Genomic DNA, 24,414 nt, shown 5'->3' on the forward strand with positions numbered 1-24,414 from the left:
AAAAAATAATGCAACTTGCCTACCCACTTTCAACAGCAACAACATGGGCCTGGCACAGTAGCCTGGTAACTGAAGTCCTCACCTTGCATGTACTGGGATCCCATATGGGCGCTGGTTCGTATCCTGGCTGCTCCACTTCCCTTCCAGCTCCCTGCTTCTCACCTGGAGGAGCAATGGAGAATGGTCCAGGGCCTTGAGCCCCTGTACCCACATAGCAAATCCAGAGGAGGCACCTGGTTCCTGGCTCCAGATCAGCTCAGTTCCGGCTGTTGTGGCCCACTGGGGAGTGAACCAGCAGATAGAGGATCTTTGTCTTTGTCTCTTCTGAGAATCTACCTTTCCAAAAAAAACAATAAATAAATATTTAAAAATAAAGAAATAAGTGAATAAAACTTTAATTAATATGACACATAGTTCTTTCAGATCAGCTCCCTAAGAGGTGGCTCAGTATCTTCTTACCACATGTCGTGTCCCCTCATGCACCTGCCCTGCCCCAAGTTGAGATAAGACTGCAACAGCTGCCTGCAGCTCTTAGGCTTGCTTTGTGCCCATATCCCTGGCTCCTCTTGCCCATGCTGTGGGGCATTTGGGGGCCTTGCCAGGTTCTGAACCAGGCTCAGAACGGGCAGGGCCCATGCCTGGGTCGCCACGGAGGCTTGGCCTGAGAAGGCCTTGGCTGTGCTGGGGGGACTCATCTCCACCAGGAAGCAGCAGAAGCATGTATGTCCACTGCATCCTCCCGTGTCGCCGTGACATGATGGTGCCACACCCTGCATCCTGCCTTCTGCCCACCTCCAGGAAAATGGGAGAGATGCAGACAGCAAGCTGGTCCTCTCCATCCTGTGAACACCCTGGGGACCAACAGAAGCAGAACTCGAGGGCAATGTCCATGATATGGCTGGCAAGTTGATGGTGACCTCTTGGTACAATCAGAGCCCTCCCCACCATGTGTTCTGGGTATCAGTCAGCTGAGTGGCCCTCCAGGCCGTGTCCGGGGATTCTCTCGGGACTCAGCTATGCCAGCCATGGAACTCAGAATCCAGGAGCTGGCTCCAGGTGGATCTTACAGCATCCTATCCTCTGCTCCCACCCCCACCCCAGCCCTGGCATCCCTCATCTGTTGATTCCTGAGCTCCAGCTCTGCAGATGAAGCTCTACAGCTGTCAAGATCTTCCCAGTCCCGAGGATCAGCTGTTTAATGGCATCAAGATCCGCTGATGGCAGTAACAAAGTATGAAGGATTTGCTTCCTGCTAACTTATCTCCCTGTGATCATTCTTAAAGTCACCCTTTCATTTACCTTGTCATTCCCAGGTCAGGCAGGGCCAGGGTGTGACTCTATCAGAGAGGGAAATGAGAGACGCAGGGAGGAAGTGAGGAGGGGGTTCATGGTTCTGTGCTGGGCCACAGGGAGCCAAGAGCTTTTCCAGGTGTCAGCGTCCACGGGAGTGATGGCGTGACCTCCCCCTGCCAGGCATGCCGTCCACGTGGAACCGCAGGCACTTTCTGGGGCCATGCTGCACCTCGAACCTTCCTGAACTAATGACTACTTTCTTATAAACCATTCCACCTTACACACCAAGACACACTGCAGGAAATTTTATTTATTTATTTATTTATTTTTATTGGAAAGGCAGATACACAGAGAGAAGGAGAGACATAGAGGAAGATCCTTCATCTGCTGGTTCACTCCCTAAATGGCCGCAACAGCTGGAGCTGAGCCAATCCAAAGTCAGGAGCCAGGAGCCTCTCATGAGCATCCCAGTGGGCACAAGAGCCCAAGCTTTAGACCTTCTCTGCTGCTTTCCCAAGCCACAAACAGGGAGCTGGATGGGAAGTGGAGTAGCCATGACAGAAACCAGCACACATGTGGGATCCTGGCACTTGCAGATAAAGGACTAGCCAGTTCAGCCATCATACTGGGTCCTGGAGTAAATTTAAATATATATGCATCCTACACACTCAGCCCTGGCTGCTGTCCCCCCTCCCCCTGGTCATCCTGATGTAGAATGTTGTCACCTTTCTAGTTTAGGGAGGTTTTATGTCATGTCCAGAGTCCCAGAGCTTGGCCAGTGTTGAAACTGCTCCTCTGTCCCTCCGTGCCAGTTTGCCACCATTGCCGTGAAAGAAGGGATGGCCCAGCTTGAGTCTCCGTGTGGTTCCTCTTGCAGAACCTGGGGAAAGTCTGGCCTCTTGAGAGCACACTTGGATCTGACTCTGATTTCCTATTTGTGTAAGAGACATGGACAGAGAGAACTCCCTGGATACCCACAGTGGCTGCGATCTGGGCAAAGCCCAGCATCGAGAACTCCATGCAGGTCTCCCACATGGTGGTGGGGCCCCACCTCCTGGAGCCGTGACCGCTGCCTTCCAGCGCTGCCTTAGTGGAAGCCTGGTCTCAGGAGCTGGCCCCATGTATCAAACCCAGCTCCTCCCACCTCGGACACAGGCATCCTGACCTGAGCCTTAGCCTCTAGGCCAAGAACCAGCCCCAATTTGGATCGTGTGGGTGTTATCTTCATTCTCCCACGAGGCCGTTAAGCACTGGAGACTTTATTAGGATGCAGTTAGGAGAGCATATTTTCCTATTCCATCCTTCTGTCGCTGACCTGAGTCCCATGATGAATATGAAGGTGCATGTTCTGCAGCTTCTCGGCCAAGAACTTGAATGTGACATGAGCGGCAGCCAGCGGTGACCCAGGCCAATTAAAGAGCAGGATCTTGGAAACAGCAAGAAGGAGCAGTCCACCTCCTGGGCTGGGTTACTCAATAGTAAAATAATTGACTTATTTTTCTAAGTTAAAGAAATGACAGTGAAAGCTCCTGCTGCTGTCTTAACCCTGCCTCTCGTACCCAGCCCCGGCTACGCCCCCTGGAGATTGTTGGCTGCATGTGTCATTTCCCCAGGATGTGTACAACCTCTTTCTGCAGGTTCCCTCCCCCCACCCCTCGAAAGGCTCAGATCTGGGAACATGCTGGCAAGCTGATGGCTCTGCCAAGAAAGTCCTGAACGAGCCAGATCAGATGCATTTATCATCTTACAGTTAGTCACCCACCTCTCTAGCAGAACATGCCGCAAGACCTTCCTCCCCAGTGCTGTGTGCTGGCTGTGGTGAGGAGCGTCGCAGTTCTCGCCTCCATGCAGAGCTGCAGAGCAGGATCTAAAGCCTTTTTGCTCAAATGAATGCAGCAACAGACACGGCGCTGCCCCAGGGGCCAGAGCTGCAATGTTTGCAAACCCGTCACTTTTGGAGTTTGAAAGGGAAATCGAAGGCAGACACTCTCCATCGCCCTCCCCTCTCTAGGAGAAGGGGGTGTGCCTACCCAGCCCTTCAGTTATTTATCAAAGCCACTTGCAGTGACCTCTGGAAGCACCTCTTCTCCCTGATTTACCTGCCGCATCCTCATCCTGTTTGTTATGTGTAGCAGAACCAGAACAAGTGCATTCTCCCTAAGGGATGGCTGAAGCCAGATTCAGTTGGGATGTTTCTCATTGCTGGAGTTCCCTGCATGGGCAAATCATGGGCCTTACATGCACACACATACACTGGACACCGGACAGATCTGTTCGGCTGGGTGGATAAATCTGCCTGCCTGCTCGCCCTTGGGTATGTAGATTCTCCCAGGACCTGGTTCGGCTTACTGTCCTGGATGTGTGAGTGGTGAGGACTGCACAGCTGTCATCCAGGGGCAGCCGGGGAGAGCCTGGAATCCTGACGAAGGGACAAGCATGCTCTGTGTATCACTGGGTTGAAGACTCCTGGTTGCTCTCAAAGGCCTGGGCAGTGGTGACCAAGAGATGAAAGGGTCACCTTGCTCGCTCTTTCTAAAAAAGGAAGGAGAAAAGTGGATCCCTTTTTTCTTGCGGTCTACACTGCAGGAGTCCTCTTGCTCCTCACGGATTCGGAACTCAGGTCATCGTTACATTTGGGCACCAAGTGCCCCAGGGGAAATCCACAATGCAAAAGGTGGTTGCCAGAGAGCTTGCCCCTGCACCTCGCTGCCCCGGGTCCCGGCCGTTGGTGAGGTTCAGTCCCCAGGAACCCAGCGCCCAACTCCTGAGCTGCACCCCGGGGCACTGTCCATTCCTGTGAAACCCTCGTTTTTGTAACTTACCATTCTCCTCCCGACCGCTATAGCCACCTGCTCCCACCTTGTGTGTTCCTTCCGGCGTGAAGCGCTGAGAGCTGACATCATGGTTGATGAGCAGCGTGCTGTCACTCGCGTCTGTTTCCTGAAACCTCGGCACTGGCGTTTTCTAGGCAAGGAGAAAGCCAGCGCGTCACCCGAGGACTGGCCGCGATAGCGGTTTCCGGAGATTGCTTCGCAGTGGTTCCACGCCTTCCAGAATCATTAAACGTTTGAGGATGTGACGAAAATCACATTGGCATACCTGTAGTTAAAACATTAATTATTTAGGAAAAATGATAATAAGGCTTTAATTACATTTAAATCCATTATTGAAGGTAGTATTTTGAGTATGCGTGTCCACTCAAGAATTTATTCAGGCTCAATGCAGGGATTACATTTTTTCTTAAGTGTAGTTATTTGTAATAACCAAATTAGTGCAGTGTCTCTCTTTGCAGAAATCTACATGAGTGAGTTGTAAAATAAAATTAAAATCTTTTGAATGTTGCTTGGCTTTCCTGAACGTTAAGCCTGTTAGTAAATATTTGCGGGTAAATCCCTAATGTAAAGAACAGATTGTCACAGGCAGCTCACTCAGTCATTTAATGTCTTGTGACGTGTTGGAAATGAAGGAGTGTTGACGTAGAGTGAAAAGAGAATAACCCTGAAAAGCCCTCTCTTTGGTGAGGGGCTGTCCCCTTGAGCAAGAGCACCGGGGTCCCCTGGGGTGCGCACCCCACGTCCGGGAGCTGCGGTCTGACTCGGCCGTCGCTGCTGCTGCCTGCCCTGCTCTCTGCTCCCCTCGAGCCTATGCTCACCAGTATCACCATGGTGCTCGCACAGGTAGAAGTGGCATGGTTAGGTGCTGCAGGCACTACCCACAGGGGCCACACAGGGGCCGCACTGGCAGGAGGGAGATGCCCTGGGCAGGCCCGCTGCTGGCATCTTTCTGTTGAGCCTCCAGATTTCCCCCTGGTGAGACTGGATCAGCCTCGAACTTAAAGACACGGGCCCGAAAGGCGGACAGCATGATTTCCAAGAGAACAATTGAAACAAATTGGAAGCATTCTAGAGTGGACAAAGGAGCCGGCCTGTTTCCCACAGGGGTTATTTCAGAGCCATTACCTGCCGGCAGCACTCCACGCATCACTGACCTTGGTGTCTGTCTTCCCATCCTAGCTGACGATCAGCTCACAGCAGTTCAAGCACACAGAAGCGGGCAGGGTCCACGCGTCATGCAAAGGTCCTATGGAAGGCGAGTTTCAGACCTGGGTTCCAATCTGATCCCTGCGTTTCCAGGGAAGAGCACAGGAGACAGCCTTGGGAGTGGCCCAGCATCCCCGTCTGTCCCATGGGGTTAGCAAGCACCTGTCTCCAGGCTGTGAGAGTGTAATGCTGTGACACTTTCAGCTGGGTCCATAGTGTGTGCTTCGCAAATGTTCGCCATTTTTTTACACGTTATCATTTGCAGTGGCCCTGTCATTTTTTACAAGCGATAGTTTCCTGAATTATAAATCTTATAAATCTTATAAATCTTATCTGGACAGAGGAGATGAGATGAATAAACTTCTCACACACATTTTCCTCTCCAGTCATATCCAGAGAAGGTCAACAGAGGACCCCACTTTGCTTAGCTTTGGGGTGCCTGTGTTGGTGCAACCAGAAGAGTCCCAGATGTCCCTCTGCCTGGGCCCCCTTTACTGTCCTCTGATGGCGTCAGTGCGCCGCTCAGCCTCAACGTTCCGTGCTGTTTTGTCATCTTCATCCTGGCAGAATCCCCTTTCTAACCTGTGAATAACGCATCTCTATTCCAAGGTCAGCACAAGATAAAGTTCATTCCCGAAATGGTCGGCCCCATCCTGGAAATGACCTTGATCCCCGAGACAGAGCTGCGCAAAGCCACCATCCCCATCTTCTTTGACATGATGCAGTGTGAGTTCCACTCCACGCGCAGCTTCCAGATGGTAAGCACAGTCGGAGGGGCGAGCCCCGTGGAGGTGGCCCAGGCAGTCTCTGGAGTCCAGGGCATTCAGGGTGGGAAGCAGAATTCCCTGTAGCTTAACGCTAGGAAAGCTACTGTTTTTCTAGTTGAAGAAGCTCTTCGTCCTTGCCATTCATTGTGGGGAACATTGGTCTGTTTTTAGCTTTTGCTTATTTTTATCTGGGTTTGTATACAAATTCACTCCTAGATGTAAGTCTGTCCCCTTCTTGGACTGTGCACTTCGGGAGTTTAATCAAGTGTCATTTGTCATGTCTCACAGACTGGCTGCTAATTGCAGAGTAACATTCGTTTGCAGTTGAAAGTCTGCTTGCATTCTCTTATGTGGAGGGGGGCAGTTTGGCCTGTGCAATGGAACAGATGAGAATTCTTCGAAGGAAGTGTGTAAGGTGCTTGCCACAAACTGTCCCCACACGAAGGGAAAACTATGTGACTTGGGCTGAAGGGTAACCCTCGCCTTCCTTGGATCGCATGTACACTCACACATGCAGTGACTGAATTTTCTTCTGGTATTTATTTTATTTGTTCAGATGACAGAGAGAGGGGGACAAAGAGAAATCGGGACCTTCTATATGCTGGTTCACTCCCCAAAAAGCCACAACAGCCGGGGCTGGGGCCAGCCAAAGCCGGAAGGCAAGAACTCCATCTGGGTCTCCTTGAAGGTCGTGAGAGTTACTGTGGTACGGTGTGTAAAGGACCCATCCTTTAGGGATGTGGGAATGGTTTCAAATTCTCACTGCTCATTCTGTATCACTGTGGCATGAGGCAGGACCCACAAAGAACCTCTTTGCTGTTTCCTTGTGCCCCAAACAGAAAGAATCTGTGCAGTGAGTGGGCAGTGACTTGAGTTGCTGCCCTTGGGCAGGCCACAGATTTCAGGCTGGGCCAGGCTGGGCCTTGGGCTTGAGAGAAGCTCCTGAGATCTTTAAGCCTCTAACTCGGGATTGGCTCTGTGTTCTCACAAAGGGATGTGGTGGGGTGGAAAGTGTATGGCACAGTGGGTAAGATGCCTCTTACGATGCCTGCAGCTCATGGCAGAGCGCTGTGTGTCAAGTCTCAGCTCTGCTTCGGATCCACCTTCCTGCACATGCAGCTTGGCAGCAGTAATGGTGCTCACGTGCCTGGGACCCTGCCACCCACATTGAAGATCAGATGGAGTCCCTGGCTTTGTCCTGGCTCAGCCCCTGCTGTTGCGGGCATTTGGGGAATGAACCAGCAGCCTGGAGATGTGTCTGTCTCTGTCTCTCTAGCTTTCAAATGAAATAGGTAAATAAATAAAAAATAAAATAATGGGGTTGCTGTGAGGGTGCTTGACGTTGCTCTGTGACAGGGCTCTGGGTAGGGGAGTCCTGCTCTGCAGAACTTGGGCCCAGCATCACCCACCGGCCTGGCACAGCCATTTCTCTGGTTGGCCTCCATGTCTGAGAGCACACAGGGAATGGAGTTCTGTAGTCAGGAAAGTCATTCTGAACCCCATGCCCCCACAACCCTGTTCCAAGACCCAAGGCAAGGGTGTGGTTTCCTAGAAAGGCTGTGGAATCGTTGGTGTTCTGTACTGGATCCACTGGGTGGTTTGCAAGGTGACCAGTGGTGGCTAATCTGGTGGTGTTTCCACAGTGGGTAATGCCCAGGGCTTCATCTTGTGCCAACTGGGCTGTTCTCGGGGGTGTCAGTGTGTCCGTTTTCCCTTCACTCCTCCCTTCGTTTGTTCTCCTTCTTGGGGGAAGATCTCCCTGTATATCCGTTTTGCAAAATTCAAGAGAACCCATTTAATTGTTGCTGTTGTTAATTAGTTTTTATTTTTGATGAGGTTTACATAGTTGATCAGGATGGGAAGGGTTGAGGATTGGAGGAAAGTGGATGAGACATTGTTCTCAAGTTTTCTTTTTCCCTGAGCTAAGGGGAGATACTGCGTGCAGCCTGCCTACTGCCTCAGTACCTGGGGACGGGGACCAGCCACCCTGTATTCTCCCAGGGCCCCTGGTGTGGAGCATGCTCTGAGGATTCTGCTTATGTGACATCGATAGTTCTGAAATGCTGACAGTCTTGCCAGTCCAAGGGTGAGGAAATCTTTCCAAGGTCCACTGGCTGAAATAGTCCACCTTAGAGTCTCCATTCACCCAGATATTTGCTGCCAGTACTTGGCTGAGGTAGTTGACCAATTTGTTCTGCCCTCTTTCCTCTGCAATGGTACCAGATGTCCTCTGCAGGCCCCAATGGACTGCCATATCCTCCATGTGCATCTGGGCATGCCATCCATTGCTTTATCTTAGCCACTGAGGAGGCCCAGTTCTGACGGACACTCCACGGTCAGTCTACAGATCCTGCAGTTCTCCCCATTGTTGGAGTTCTGAATCCAGTGTTTCAGTTGAGGGGATTCCCACAGAAACCTCATCAGATGATTCCAGACTTGACTGTCGTGTGTGCTTGACAGTATGGGGTTTCAGTCCATCCCTCACATCAGCCTGTGCGCCCACTGGTAGTTGCAATTGCTGGGTCATTTGTCTCCAGCCCCATCTCTTACACGTAAACCAATGGATGCTGTGGCCCAGCCCAACCCAGGCCACTATACACTCAACCCTCACGTGTACCCTCAGGAGCTGGAGCCTAGTTGCAGCAACCCCTGATAACCCCCACCAGGCCCTTCTCCAGCCCTGGTTCCTGTGCTTATCAGTATGTACAGCAGATTGGTCCAGTCTGTCACACATCTCATTAGCTCTTGTGTACATCATTTGGCATTGGAGCCTAGTTCAACCCAACCGACCCCGCTATCTAGTCCACACTTATGCCAGCAGGTGCTACCACCTGTCCAGTCAGGCCCACCCCCAACCCTGGTTCTCATGCTCACCAGTGGCAGTGGCAGCCCATCAGAGAGGTGCTCACAGTTTCCCTACTGGGCCCACTCCCAGCCCCAGATCTTGCACTGTCTTGGTGGTTCTGCAGCCCAGCTTGACAGGATTTGTCCCCACTCCCAACATTTGCCAGCAGATGCTGCAGCAAAGCCCAACCAGCCCAAACCTACTCTGGCCCATGCATGCAGTGGATACAGTCAGCCCAGCTTGGCTCTCCTGGTACTCCTCCCAACCCAGTCCATTTGTAGTTCAACAGGCATTGTAGCTCTGCCTAACCTGATCTACCTGCAATCCCAGTTCTTACACTCACCAGTGGGAGCAGTGGCCCTCCTGGGGAGCTTACACTGCTCCCCTACCAGACTCTTCCCCCATCCCCCCAGGTCTCATGTGGACTAGTGGGTACTGCGACCCAGTCTGGCATAGCCTGCCTTACCTCAGCATTTGTCCACGGGTACTGTATCCTGGCTTGGCTTGGTCTGTGCCCAGTCCAGCTCATGCTGATGGGTGCTGCAGCCTAGCCCAGCCCAGCCAGCCCCTAGTCCTGGCCCTAGTGTGAAACTGGTTGGTTTTGTGGCCTGAACAGTTCTGTCCTGTCCCCCATCTTAGTTCTTAGATCTGCCAGTGGGTTGTTATGAACTCACCCAGCCTGGCCCACCCCCAGACCTGCCCCCAGACCTGCCCCCAGACCTGACCCAGGTCAGATCTGCCCCCAGACCTGACCCAGACGTATGCCAGCAGGTACTAAACCTTGCCTGGTATAGGCTGCATCCTGCTTTGGTTCTCACCTGTAGGGACTGCATCCTGGCAGAGGAGTTCCCCAAGCTCCTTTATCTGATCTCCTCCCAATAGCAGATCTCTTGAGCACCAGTGGGTCCTTGGCCCAGACTTAGTTCACCTCCTGTCCTGGCAGGAACAAAGGCCTTGCCCATCTGGCCCACACCCATTCGGGCTCTTTCTGTTGAGTGTTACAACCCAGCCAAACCTGATCCATACCCAGACACAGCTCCCATGGTTCAACGGGAGCTGAGACCTAGCCCAGCCTTCCCCATACTCTCCCTGGTTCTCATGAGCACCAAGGAGTGCTGGAATCTAGCCCAGCCAATGCACCCCAGACCTAGTATACACTTGTGCCAAGGTACACTGCAGCCATGTCCAGCCCAGATCGCTGCCCCCATTCCAGCCCTCATGCTCTCTAGTGGGAACCACCCAGGCAGGGCATCCCCCTACCTCCCCAACCAGGCCTGTACCCAGCCACAGATCTTGTGCATGGCAGTGGTGACTCTGACTCAGCGTGGTATAGCCAGCCCATCCCCTGTCTTGGCCTTTGCTACTGGATGCTGCAGCCTGGCCTGTCCTGAACCATTGCCAGTCCCAACTCTCACTAGTGGATGTTATGGCCTTGCCCTACCCAGTCTGATCCCATCCCTGGTTCATGCAAACCAGTAGGTATGATAACCTAGTTCAGTGTAATCCTCACTGTAAACTGGCTGCTGCATATGCCAGTGTGCTTAGGTTTGGCCCAGCCCTGCCCGGTCCACCTCCCTCCAAAACCAACCTACTCACATACTTGCTGATGGGTGTAGCTAACTCGCCCAGCCTGACCAATACCCAGGCCTGAATCACATGCTCACCAGCAGGAGCTACAGCCCACCAAGGACATTTCCCAAGTTCCCCCATCAGGCCCACCCCTAGACACATATCTGACATGTGCCAATGGGTGCTAGGCCCTTACCCATCATAGTCTGCCCCCTTGCTCCCAGTTTATGTATGAGCTGGTGGATGTTGTGGCCCAGCCCGCCCCATACCCTGTTCTTGGGTGTGTCTGTGGATTCTGCAGCCTGGACCAGCCCAGCCTGTTCCCAACTCCAGTACCCATGAGTGTTGGAGGGTTCCATAGACACATAGCTCAGCCTTTCAATACCCCCAGCTCTTAGGCAAACCAGTGGAGATTGCAGTTTCGCAGGGGTGGGCCCACATATCCCCTACAGAATCTGCCCCAGATCTGATTCTCTCACGTGGTGGTTAGTGTCATGGCCCAGCCTAACTTCACCCATCCTTTGTTCTGACCCTCACTGTCAGGTACTGTGATCTAGCCCTGCCAAGCAGGCCCCCAGCCCTAGCTTTAGTGTGCCCCAGTGAGTGGTAGATGCCCGTGGTCGATGTTAACTAGCCCAGCTTAGGTCTCCCACGTGCTCTGGTGCATTTGTCTGACATTGGTCTGACCCTTAGAAGTCCTCCAGTTCCCCCCTCCAAACAACTCAGTCTGGGCCCCCTCACCAAACTGCAAGTTTGGTGGCCTTCTTGATAAAAGCCCCTCCAGTAGTCATTCCTCACTTGCAACATACACCCTTAGCGGTCCTCCATCCCACACATTCTGTTACTACCTTCACTGGGCAGTGTATCCTCTGTCCTCTGCTGGGGTATCAGATGTCCTCTGCAGGCTCCAGTGGGCTACCATATCCTCCATGTGCATCTGGGTAGGTTATTCACTGCTCCATCTAAGCCACTGAGGAGACTCCGTTCTATAAGAACAATAGTCTTAATGCAAGTCCCTCAGAGGTCATTCCTCACCTGGACATGAACCCCCAGGTTCCCTGGAAACCCACACCTCCAGGCTCCCATAGGAACATTGCCAGGCAGCCCAGGGGCTTCACCTAGCACCATTGGTGCCCTGGGCCACCTGAACTGATCCACGCCCGGCTGCTTCTGGGGCTCACAGGCTGGCTCCCACCAATCACTCAGCCTTTAATGACCCTGGCAGCGCCTGGCCCCTTCCGGGGCTCAAGGGCTAGCTCCTATCCTACCTATGGGCTGAAACGACCCATGCCATTTTTCAAAGGGCCACTATATTTTGGTTGAGTTTGCTATCCGTTTTCATGGTAGTGACAGGAAGCTTAAACTTTCTGTCCATTTATTTTTCTAATATTCTCTTTGTTTTGCAATATATCAAAGACATTTTCTTTGGTTACAGCACAGTGAGCTTGATTTTAAAGATGGCATGGCATTCATAGAATGGAGTGGCTGCCTGTCCACCCATGTCCTTCAGCTGGGAATTTTAGGTCATTTACAGATTTTCACTAGTATGAATAGCTGCACAATGCCACATTCATGCATTTGACTTGAATTTTGAAAGCTTCAGGATACAGTCTCAACAATTCAAGTACTGATCCAAACTGTCTGTATAAATAGTGTCGCGATTGCCGTGAGAGTCGACCCATCCATTGCTCCTGGCACAAAATCATGGTCTGCCTTTCAGTGCCGACTCACTGGAGCTGCGTGGCGTCATCTCAAATGCTTTTTCTAGGCAGAACATTTCATTTGACTTTTTTTGAATTTTGTATGACTCCGGCACAAAGAAAGACTTGGTGAAGAATTGCTATTAAGGTATCAGGCTAAGTGGGAAATAGATTTATATAGATAAATGTCACTAGCCCAGAAAATGACGACCAAAAGCCCTCAAGACATTCTGCCATCTGTCATTTCTTAAACTGATTTGGGTCAGAATAAGGCAAAGGCAGTTGGAATAAAGGTGAATGGGAGTATGGCTTCAATGCACTGTTGGTCTCAACAGTATTTCACCATAGCTGGGGATAACGGGACACCACTTTCCAGAGAAGTGCTTCATCCTTTCATCCTTACAGGGCCACAGGTGTGCTGCTAAAAGGCATGGAATGAATGACTGCCGCCTGGATTTGGAACACTGTACTCCATTAGGGACTTCAAAATCTGTCCCGTAAAAGGAATCAGGCTGCTTGAGTAAGACACTAGACACTTTGAATGTCAGTTGATAAGCTGTCCGATGTCCCTGGCACACACAGGAAAAGACACAGCCTCAGTCTCCATCGGAGCCTGGATGGTTTTTGAAGGTTTTGGTTTAGGGTTGTTGGTTGGTTGTCCAGTTTCGTTGTCCACTTACACAAAAGGTAGAAAATGAGAACTCGCAGAAAACATGTCTTCTGTGTTCATCTGTACCTGTGAATTTTCTGTTGGAGTATCGGAAAGCCATGTTCTGTCTCCTGGCCCAGCCTAGCCTCCCAAGTACAGAGCCAAGATTAGCGTGCTCCAAACCCATATAGCTCCCTGTTCCCATCTCTGCAGTCTGTCTTGCCACTTGGCTGTCTGTGTGCACCTTGCACTGTTACAGCCTTGCCTACTCTCGGGCTCTGCGAGACCTGGAAGCCCCACGGGTCCCTCCTCTAACGGATCCACTCCTGTCAGACACAGTCGTGCAAGCCTAGCCCATCCCAGAACACAGCATTTATCTTCCCAAGTGCTACTCATTTGCTACTCTGGATTCAACTTACCCTCTTATCATCTGATCTTCCCCAAGCACAAGGCTTGGCCCTGTTCCTTGTGGGAGATACCTGTGACTGTGTCCTAGCTGAGCATATGTACAGTTTGTTCAAGCATCCTCCTTCATCCCATTGCTTCTGGAATAGCGGTGGTTGGCCACTGTTTCCCTAACCCACAGTAGATCTCATCCTCTCACCTGATTGTCATGTGAACAAAGCCTTAAATTGTGTCCACGTACATAACAAATTCACCAGCCTAATGGAGTGGAGGAAAGATGTCAAGGATTTTGTTGTAAAACTTCTGTGTCTTTGGACATGAGACTGTTTACTGTTTCTAAGGTTCCCATCTCTTGGGATGAAGTTGATGCTTCACTTCTGGACCTATGCAAGGTAGCGTGTCCTGGTTGCCTTGTACTCCTAGCGTAGCAGTGACCGGGGGACTTGCTGGGCTCTGAGGAAAATCCTGCCACTTGTCTCAGGATTAAACTGCACCAAACCATCTCAGAATCTCCATGTGTTACAGATCGGCTACCGCCTTGGGAGGGTTCCTTTCTTCCCAGAGCTTGTGTTGTGGCTGTCCCCTGCAGTGAGCAGCCAAGCACCCAGCAAGAGCCTCTTGCTGGATGCTGCCTGCAACTGGGCCCTCTGGGTGGACCCTCCCCAGTGCCCTGGCTGCTGCTTTTGAGGCACTTTTCTGCCCTGTCCACCTGAGTCCCCACAAGCACATCCCTCACCCCCTTACCCACCTCTTCCTTCTCCTCTGAGTGTACCCATCCTTGACTCCCAGTTTTTCAGCCATTTCTAAGAACAGTCTGTGACCTGGATGCCCCCATCCATTCTCCCGTTGCATCTACCCACCTGTTGTCTCTGGGGACATGTTCTCTGCATCATTTCCATCCAGTGTGTCCAGCTGTTCACTGTCCTGCTCTCCATCTCCCTCCCTGGGCCAGAGCAACAGAGAGCACCTGCATGCTTTACAAGGAGACTGCTCACCTGTGGAGGTTCCAGGGCTTGCTAGCCTGGCATGGGTGAAGTGAGGAGGACTCGGCACCTTCATGTCCTGGCGTCCCCTGGTGCCCCCTGGTTTCGGACAGGACAGGAGCCCTCACCTGTCCTTATGCTGGCCTTCCCCCGTCCCTCCTCTCCCCAAGAGCCCTGCCCTCAAGTAGCTTATGCCGAGCCTAAGCCTCACCCCGGACTTCCCTTCAGACCTGTAAGAATCTTGCCCAGCACCTTCTTAAAGAACTCCTTTTGTTATGCCTTTGGAAAATACAACACTAGCAGCTGAGAACTGCAGCAAATGACCATATAGGCTGTAGACCGTTCTTAAAAGCGGGGAGGAGAAGGCTGCACTGCCAGATAATATTGTCCATCGTGGAGCTCTTTGCTGTCATCTTTGTAAGCCCCAGTAAAATGCTCCCGACTTCCAGAAATCCCCATTTCGCTGTGACTGTGTTAGAACACAAGCAATCTTTGTGTCATCAGTATTACAGAGCTCCTGTCTGAATAATCTCCTCCTACTGCCTGTGCCGGTAACGCTAAGCAAGTAAGGGGATAGCCCATGTGATGTGGCCAGGCGCTGATGCTTGTTGGAAAAGCCAATGTATTTTGTTCTGTAATATGAATGTGAATAAATGTGGTAGCGATTTTCTTTTGTTTATTCTTCATTCATTGCAATTTCCTTTGTTGTTTTTTTTTTTCTTTCAGTTACAGAATAATGCTGACTTTATAGCTTTGGACACTTAAAGGAGAAACATGACACTTAAAAATCAGGCTTTCCTTTCATTGAATCCAGACCCAAACGTGGTCTGAGAGTTCGCAGAAGCAGCTACCCTTGACTCCAAGGGTCCTGATTCCATTGAGTTCTATTCCTAAAAGCATTCCAGCGAAGAGATACTAGAAACCCCATTATCTTTTTAAAACCAAATTAAACTGGCCTCGCCGTGAGCTGTGTTCCCTAAGTCCACTGTAATTGCCTGCAGCCCCACAGTCACTCATCCAGCTGCACTGTGAAGATGGGGGCATCCGCTGCACCTGCCTCAGGAGTCTGTGATGGCCTGACAGGCAGCAGACAGCTTCCCACACAGGCAGCGCTAAGTATGTTTGGGGCCTGCAGGCTCCTGGGCTTTTCACAAAAACCTCAGGGTCAGTGAACCACCTGCTTGACGGACATAGGAAGGCATGCAGGTTTTAGAATGTGGAATGCAGTGCCAGAGATTAATTAGGTGTGTAATTAAGTTTATAGAGCGGTTAGGCAAGAAGAATGCAACATGCATGAAAAATATTAGTGTCTGAACCCAAAGATTAAAGGCTGGGTGATAGCTTGGATGCCTTGGCAGCTTTAAGGAGGTCAGCCTGGCAGTCCCGAACCCCCAGGCTTTCACAGTGCCCAGCTTCCTTCTTCTTGGCCGTGTTTTCCACCAAGATGCAATCTAGCTGCCCTGTCCTGCTCACCCTCCTGTCAACGCTGCGAAGAAGGCGTGGCTGCATGGGATCGGCCCCTTTCATCTGCCCGAGGAGCAGCACAGAGCCTGTCTCCTGGGTCCTGCTCCCAGGACCTCTCCCCTGGCACCCTTCCACTTGGTACCTTCTGAGTGCTTTTGCCTTGAGATTCAGGAGAAAGAGCCTTTTGGACAAAGAGCAGCTGTTTGCTTGCTTTTATTTAAAGTTGACGAAACCTTCTGTGACCTTCCATTGTCTACAGATTCTGCACAACCCTTGGTCACTGTGTTGGGTTATTTATGCAAACCTTCCAGTCTTGTCTCCCTTTCCAGCAGGCCCACAAGTAAACCCAGATTCTTCTATAGAAACATGTGTTTTGGAATGCCTGGAAAAATCAAGCCTGACTTTATACATTGATAAATGCAGTATAGCGAGAAGAGCGATCTAATTGCAGCTGAAATGATGCATTCTGAACGAAATGTAATTGGCTTTTGGGGTTATTCACTTCTTGGGGACCTTCTCTCCATAATCCCCAAAAAAGGAACCAGTAGCCCAACGGCTGTGTGTAGCAATAAGAGGCAAAAGCAGCAGTTTCTTCCGACGTTAACTGAATCAAAGTGACATCAGTACCACTGTGAACACAGCGCACCTGCTTCTTCACATGCAGTGTGGCAGCAACCTTCTGGACAGCCGGATTTCCTAAGTGTCTTCCTAGATTTCATGATCTCAGAGGGCTGCCGATATCAGATGCTTAGTGATGCCCTATTCAATAGTTTAAGCTGGACTCCCATGGGTATTTTTCTAGCAAAATTCATGATTCAGAAAAAAGGAAAGTATGACAGTTTTGCTTATCGCTTGCATAAGCGCCCTGTACCTTTTAGGCAGCACAGTAAACTGCTCATGTTGGGAACCCTGCCGCAAGTTGCCAGACGTACTTGCATCCGTGAGTAAGATAGTAAACATAATTTTTATAAAATCAACTCTGCCCCACCAGCCAACGTGCTGTCTCTAATTTGAACATTTAATTCAGATTGAGGCAACAGTTCACAGAATACTCGCAAATTGATTCTAGAATGTGCTGTAAAACTGCAGACTTTGGAATTAGAGGCTAGCTACCGATCTCTAGGATTGAATCCTGACAGATAAACAGAAGAGGTTTGCCAGGTGTTTGAGCAAATTACTTAGTTTAGAGGTTAGTAAAATTAGCATCAGCTACATTCTGATTTTCTGATTCATCCACTCATTTTAGAAAACATTAAGTTCATCAGTTAAAATTTGATAAGCCAGCGCCATTGGAGTTGGCGCTGCTTGTGTTTTGGGCAGTTAGGTTCAGGTGAAGAGTGTGAGATGTGCTATTTCCATCAAGTATGCTTCAAGTTCAGCATCTTCTGACAAGTCGCTTGTGATTTTAAACACCTGTGTGTAAAAGGCATGTTTTTCTGCCTTCTCTATGTCTTACTTATCCCAGGCATTTGCTAAAACATGCTTGTAATTAAATCATTTCTAACTCCATCTTCATTTGCATCTTGCCTGTTGTTGGGGGACATGATCTGCCATCACACGTGACGCCATGAGGGAGACTGAAGTGCCTGACACGCCAGCCTTGAGCTTGTAGCAGGTGACCCGCCCTGTGGACGAGTCTGGAAAGAACCCCCGTTGGCAGAATCTCTAAAGAACAGAGCACAGTGGTTTAGGGGCAGAAGGGTCTTATTTTTCTATGAAAGTCATTATTCTGAGACTTCAGATGAAGAGGGAGAAAGCCAGGCCTCATTCAGTGGAACCGGCTGTGTGTGTGTGTATATTCCTAAGTTCTCTGAACTCCTCAGACCAGATAGAATCAAAAAGAGGTGTTTATCTGGGGAAGCGGACCATGGGGAAGATCAAGGCAGAGTTGAAAAGATGAGCAAGCCATCGATGTTGCTGAGTGCCAAGTGGAGATCAGTGCTTCCTTCACGCCCTGTGTTAGACATTTGTTCACTGTAGCATGACAGTTGTGACTCCAGGCGGGGTGGCCCTTTCCTGATCCCATGAGACCTCTGGCTTTCAGCTTTGGGGTCCAGGGAAAGGAGGACTCACTGTCCTTCCTGGCAGCAGCAGCAGGCATCCCCAGGACCCCGGGGAGGGAATGGCATGAGTGGCAGGCCAATTATGCTCACCACTTGGTGTAAGATGCGGAGAAGCACTTGTGTTTTCCTGCCCAACCACCTGCTCACTCTTGCTTACACATAGTCTTCCACAGCTCCAGCCAGCCTAAGACCCTCTCTGTGCTCTGATGTCTGCGCACACAGTGTCTTCATCCCGGGGACATCACTGTCAGGCTCTTGAGGGGCAGCAGGGATCCTTACTCTCACAAAGCTTGGTTCTTAAGCACTTGGGATTGTTAGGCCAGAAAGTGGGTAACTGAACATGCTTTGTAGACTACCTCAGAGACCCCTGCACACCTGCCATGGTGTGCCTGCTTTCTGAGCCCTGAACACAGCTGTTTCCTTCCGTTCTTCCTCTTGCCACCTTCTTTCAGTTCCCTTTGGATGCTTCTATCTTCAGGGGAACCAACACTCCAAAGGCCCTGCCTTCCTGCTGGTACAGGTGGATGGGTCACCTCAGGCTCCCTGCGTCCTGGGAGGTCACTGGGTTAGCATCCTGGTGTAGAAGTCACTGAATTCCGCCAGGGCATGGAACATGGCCCAGGGTGGAACATCACCCCATCTACCCCCTGAAAGGCAGAGTGGCCAGGTGCATGTCCCCCCGCCCCCAGCCATGGAGCGGCAGGCAGTGGGCGGTGGGGAGGAGTTCCCACCTGGAAGCTCAGGACATCTGTCTGCAGTTCAGAGGGTGGACTTTCTGGGGACGTGTGTCCTCTGGACTTCCCTGCTCCTGTTGCCTTTGATCTTTTCCAAATGTCTTACAGCACTTCACTGGAATACGTCTAGGACTGGCAGGGAAGTGGCCTCTTGGTTGTTTGCAAATTGCCAAGAACTCTTTGCTGGCAAGCAAGACACCATCTGTTCTGTTCTCTAAACCAGCAAGCGATTTTAGAGGTTTCTGGTCTGTGAAGATGAACTCGGAGACTTTTTTACTATTGTTCCTTGATTTTCGCCACCCCAGCCACCTGGTTGTGGTTTCTCCCTCTGGTTTTGCGCTCGCCATCTGCACTTGCATGCTCCAGTGCCCATAACCGGGGAAGGAAGTGAAGGGTGCCCCATGTGGCAGGAACCCTCCAGGGCCTCGAAGAGGGGCTAAAATGACAGGACTACAAAGGTGGGGGGTCATGGTCCCGGTCATCGGGCCACCATGTGCGCGACAGACACTCGAGCTGTGAAATGAGCTAGCCGCCATGCTGACTGTGTTTTCTGTGCTTAATTATAGTTTGAAAATGAAATCATCACCAAGCTGGATCATGAAGTGGAAGGAGGCAGAGGAGATGAACAGTACAAAGTGTTATTTGATAAAATGTAAGTGTTGATTAGCACTGGGATTTATGTCAGAATGCAGACAGAGAGACCGTAATTAGACGACAATGAACTTTGTAGCCCAGAAATAATTAAAATGTGTTAATAATGGGAAATATTTAAAATTACCCCTCGGTGGAGCTGTTTTTTTCTGAGTGTGATTAACAAGGTGTGTGTAATTATTTGCCAGCCTCCTGGAGCACTGCAGGAAGCATAAATACCTCGCCAAGAGCGGCGAGGCGTTTGTCAGGCTCGTGGTGCGCCTGATGGAGCGGCTTCTGGACTACAGAACCATCATGCATGATGAGAACAAGGAGAATCGCATGAGCTGCACCGTGAACGTGTTGGTGAGTGGCAGCTGCGCTGCGGCACGGCTCGAGGACAGCCGCGCTGAGCGGTCCCCATGGGTGTTCGCGCATTGTGCAGTGTGGTGAACCGTCTGCCTCTGTGACCCTGCGGCAGCTTCCTTGATGATGGATCCTAAGACTTCCTTGTAGGAGGTTGTAAACACGTTCCAGAGTAAGTGGCATGAATGATGGTGCCCCAGCGGTAAGTCTCCATGCGCTCCCCAGAACCCATCAACACGTTATTTGGGGGAATGTAATATATAACATCTCCAGATGAGAGCATTCTGGGTCGTCTACAGGAAAGGGCCCTCCATCTAACAAGAGCTAGAAGAGAAGACATGATCACAGAAGAACAAGTGATCCAGACCAGAGATAGGAGTGCTGTGTCTACAAGCCAAGGACCAACAGCCGCACCGCCTAGCAGGTGGAAGAGGCCAGGCTACGTTCTGCCCCGCAAGCCCCTAGAGAGAACTGTGACCCTACTGACAACTTCCTTTGGAGCTTCTGGTTCCAGAAAAATGAGAAAACATGCACCTGTCTGGTTAACCTGAGCCATGTCTCCACGACTTCCCTTGCAGGAACTCCTTCCCACAGGATGATACCTTTCCGCTCTGCTCAGTTTCCCATGCCTTGCTGCCCAGCCGTTGGCCTCTGGATAGCATGAAAATGTGTGGCCTCACTCCTACATGCATCCTATGCGTGGACTGCGAGGTGTTGTATCCACAGAAACAAAATTTTGTGCCAGAATGCATGTAGCTCATCACTCGTTATTTAAATAGCACAAAAGTTTGTATGGAAAAGACCTACAGGAAGTCATATTTTCGCTCTTCGTAGCATTCATGCTGATTCTGTGTGTTGCCGTGAAGAACTTGGGAGCTGAGTGCTCAAACCGCTCCTTTCCGTGTGTGGACCACCTGGAGAGGCTGATGAGATACATCCTGTATAACAAGTCTAAATGTGGGGGAGTGCTGCAGGGCAGGGTTGTATAGAGCTTGACATTGTCACCTCACAACAAGAGAAACAGTGAACTCTGCTCAGATCCATTCTGTCAGGACACGGGGAAAATGACTGTCCCCAGAACTGGACAGAACCACTGCAAGAGACAGTCCTAGGTGGCTCTATCTAGAAGCTCATGTTCCCTCAGGATGTAGCTATGGGGTGCCCAAAACATGGAACATGAGTGAAAAATATAACAAGACATTTACAGTTGACCCGGGTCTGGTGGAGACTTGGGAGGCCAGAGATTTAGAACCACAGTGATTATCTTGCTAAGCCGGTGAAAGTGGACAGTGGGTACCGACAGATGGATAGTTTATGATAAGACTTTCCAAAGCGCAGCACACTGCAAGAGTGAGAAATACCATTGGTGGTCTCCTCAGTGAACTGGACACAGTGGGCAGAGTCCAGCAGCTGTGGCGCCCGTGCGTCCCTGCAAGCAGGTGCTCCTGGCACTATACCTGTCTCTTTGTCCGTCTTTCCGTGCTGGTCCATTTGCCTTTGGACGGTAAGCAGAGCTCAGCTGGCCTTACTCTTGCACACAGCAAAGCACTGCTCCTGGCCTTCATGGCCCGACATTTTTGCCTCCATCCAGTTCTGATATGGTAGACATAGACTAAACACCAAAATTCTGATATTGAAAGATTTTCAACGCCATTCCTGTCCACGGGCACCATTGTATGGTACTCCCTCCGATCGTCACCAGGACCTGACACCCAGTTAGTGTTGGAAGAAGAGCTTGTTACTAAGTTTGTTGGGTTTCCAGCTCTGCGTGATTTCAGCATCATCGCGTAAGCCCACCATGGCGTGGAGTTTTGTGGAGAGATGTTGGAGTGAGCTGGATGTGGCCTGGTCGTCGACTGAATCCTGGATCAGGAATGAACTATAAACGCATGTGCAGTCATGGCTTCTAATGCCAGCTGAAGTTCCTCTCTTACATGGAACATGGCTCAGTGCCCACCAAGTGATTGCTGTGGCCAGCAGTGCCAGCTTGATTTCACTTAAAAACACCCAGAATTCCTGAGGTAATGTGACACAGGAACATCCCAAGTCATCCCACCCAGAGTTGGTGATTTTATTCGTAACCATTTCCTGGGGATGAGAAAATGGATCACAACTTGTCATGGTTCTTTCATAAAACAAGTCTCTGGGCTGAAGAAAAACTGGAAATCATAGTTTCATACTGATTTTTACCTTTTCTCCTACTTTTATGATAAAAGCAGAGTTTCATGGAGGTGAATGTGTGTGTCCCTCGCTAAATGAATACAGATCTACGTAGATACACCCAGAATGTACTTGCCTCTAAGTAGAAATGGCCACAAAACCCTGGCAGTATTCCTGAAGAACACAGCATCCATCAGCTCATTTAAACTTTCTTTAGAACTGCTGCTGTATTCTTTTCTTACTTTTTTTTTTTAAATAAGTACAACATTCCAAGTTGCATAAGCATCCTGTTCTTTCACTTAAAACAAAGTAAAACAAACCTGAAGATACAGACCTGAGAGACAAGAACAGCCACCCCACACGGCCACAACCTCCAGTGCGGCCACTCTGCCCGGCCTGGAGGCTGGAGCTCTACCACGTCTCCCCAAGGGGTGCCAGGGGACCAAGTGCTTGGACCGTGTTCCGCTGCTTTCCCTGTGGCACTATATATACAAGGTGCTGGTGTTGTAGACAGAGGCCTAACCCACTGCCTCACAATTTCAGCCCCAGCATGGCCACTTTTGATGAGAGGTAGAAGTATCATTCGTTCATTGGCATCATTAGTTTGTTGGTATCTGTCACTCTTTTACAACCCTTGAGCCCCGATAGGTGCGCAGTTAGAACCAGGGTTCAAAAACCCCTAGAATCTGTTGTGGACATGAAGCAGAACGTGGGAAATATGGTGCAAATGTTCAGATTCTGTGAGGTCAATGCGGGGTGCTGGACCTGACGTGGGGACCACGTGGAGCCCTGCATGGAGCCTGGCACAGACGTCAGAGCTGGTGAGGATGGGCCTTGAGGCACTGTGGGGGAGTCCAGGAGTGCAAGAGCTGTGGGAACTTTGACGTAAGAAGCACTGCGGTTTTCTATAGAAATCAGGACCAGAGGTGAGTGGGCTTCAGCTCCGGAGAGGTTTTGAAGTCTTGGCAAGAGAACAGAGCCCAGCACAGGCAGGACATAGAAGACATTTGCATGACTCCAAGGCAGGCATGAGGGCCACATGACAACCTCATTGAAAAGCAGAATGATCAAAACCTCCATAAAGGAATTAAAAATAGAAGGATGAAAGCGATACCATAGCTTGTAAATACCGGCAAGTGAGAGCTGCCAGTGGAGGCTCGTCCTCTGCCTTTGATACAGACTCGCTTTGTTACGTCGGCGCTCTGAGTGTCAGCGCGAAATAGCCTCATTAGCGGACCCTGTCATAGGAACCAGAGGGCGGTAAAATGTCAGAGGCTGCAGATTGGAAAATCTGGGTACATTTCTCTAAACATGCCCCCACTTACTCTCTGTGCTCACCTATCATTTCTTTCCAGAGAGATCAATGAGGGAACCAAGGCCTCTTTTTTTGGTAATGGAATTAAAGAGCCCCAGTCATCTTGCTGAATAATTGCCTGACTTCATGACGGTTCCCCTAGGCGCTGTCTGCCAGTGCATGGTTCCCGCTGCAGGTGGCTGCCATGCCTGCACACCACAGGGCCTCTTTTGATGGCCCTTCTGTATCTTTCTGGTGTCTGTTCATGGAACAGTTTGTAAAGTGTATGTGGAGATAGTGACATTAAAAAATGTTATTTGGGGCAAGTGTTTTGATGCTATGGTTAAAATTCCTGTCTCAGATGTCTCTATCCCACACGGAAGTGCCCAGTTCAAATCCCAGCTCCCTGTTAATGCAAATAGTCCCTGCCACCAGCATGGAAGAGCCAGTCGGAGCTCTGATTTCCAGCTGCTGCCTATCATGACTGTGGCAGGCCTCTGCAGAGTGAGCCAGTGATGAAAGATCTGGCTGTCACGGTGTCTGTCTGTCAGACTGACATGCAGAAAAAGGAAAGAAGATCTTCCATCTGCAGGTTCACTCCGTCAGCATCAGCCAGCAGCAGCCAGTTCTTGGGCTAGGCTGAAGCCAGAAGCTTGGAATTCCACCCTGATCTCCCACGTGGGTTTCATGGGCCCAGTGACTTCAGCCATCTTCGGTTGCTTTCCCAGGCATGTTGGCGGGGAGCTGGAGGAGAAGCTGAGCAGCGGGAAGTCATTCAGGACTCAACCTGGTGCCCTGACAGGGGATGCCAGAATAGGATGCTGCACTTCCATGCCATCCCATGACCTTCTGTCCCTGTTACTCTTTTAAATAAAATGAAAACGAATAAATGAAAAAAAAACTTTAAATCAAGAAATAGGATTGTGACAAACAGGTTCCTGCTCAGCCAGAGACATTTTACAGTGATGGAGTGGATACAGCCATTGGCTGCTGTCTGAGCGTCTTTCTCCAGCTGCAGCTACTTACAGGGTACCGTCTAAGTGACAGCCTGTTTTCTTCTAATCCTGTAGAATTTCTAGGATGTTGGAAGATTTCATGACTACACTATACACTGAATACAGCACAGGAGCCTCAAGTGGCTGTTGAACACTCCATGTGTGGCAAGGCCAACTGAGGAGGTGGATTCGTAACTATTTAATGTCAGTTACTTTGCCTTTGGGTATTGCGGGTACTTTAAAAAGGCCATAAAAAATGAAATTAACAAAGAAGTTTATTTAGTACAAAAAAATTAAAAATCACGTATCTGAGGGATCATTGCAAAGTTCCTGGAAGTGCATTTTATAAAACATCTATGCATGGATCTAAATGTTTTCGCACCAAAGTAAGTGTTAATTCCATATTTCCATCCTGAGTGTCCTGATGTCATTAGCCACCATCCTGTGCCGAAACCTT

At 50.3% G+C, this 24,414-nt stretch overlaps 1 protein-coding gene across 2 annotated transcripts in view; it reads left to right on the forward strand.

Moving 5' to 3' along the window:
• DOCK1 (dedicator of cytokinesis 1) overlaps positions 1-24,414 on the forward strand; it is a 402,417-nt gene that overhangs the window by 333,574 nt on the left and 44,429 nt on the right. For both annotated transcript variants that reach the window (XM_058671051.1, XM_058671052.1), the window contains exons 33-35: positions 5,943-6,091; positions 19,079-19,164; positions 19,352-19,508. In XM_058671051.1, coding sequence (XP_058527034.1) covers positions 5,943-6,091; positions 19,079-19,164; positions 19,352-19,508 — 392 coding nt within the window. The remainder of the gene's footprint in view (positions 1-5,942; positions 6,092-19,078; positions 19,165-19,351; positions 19,509-24,414) is intronic.

The sequence above is a fragment of the Ochotona princeps genome, chromosome 13 (assembly GCF_030435755.1).
Source record: "Ochotona princeps isolate mOchPri1 chromosome 13, mOchPri1.hap1, whole genome shotgun sequence".
In the NCBI taxonomy this organism is placed as follows: domain Eukaryota; kingdom Metazoa; phylum Chordata; class Mammalia; order Lagomorpha; family Ochotonidae; genus Ochotona; species Ochotona princeps.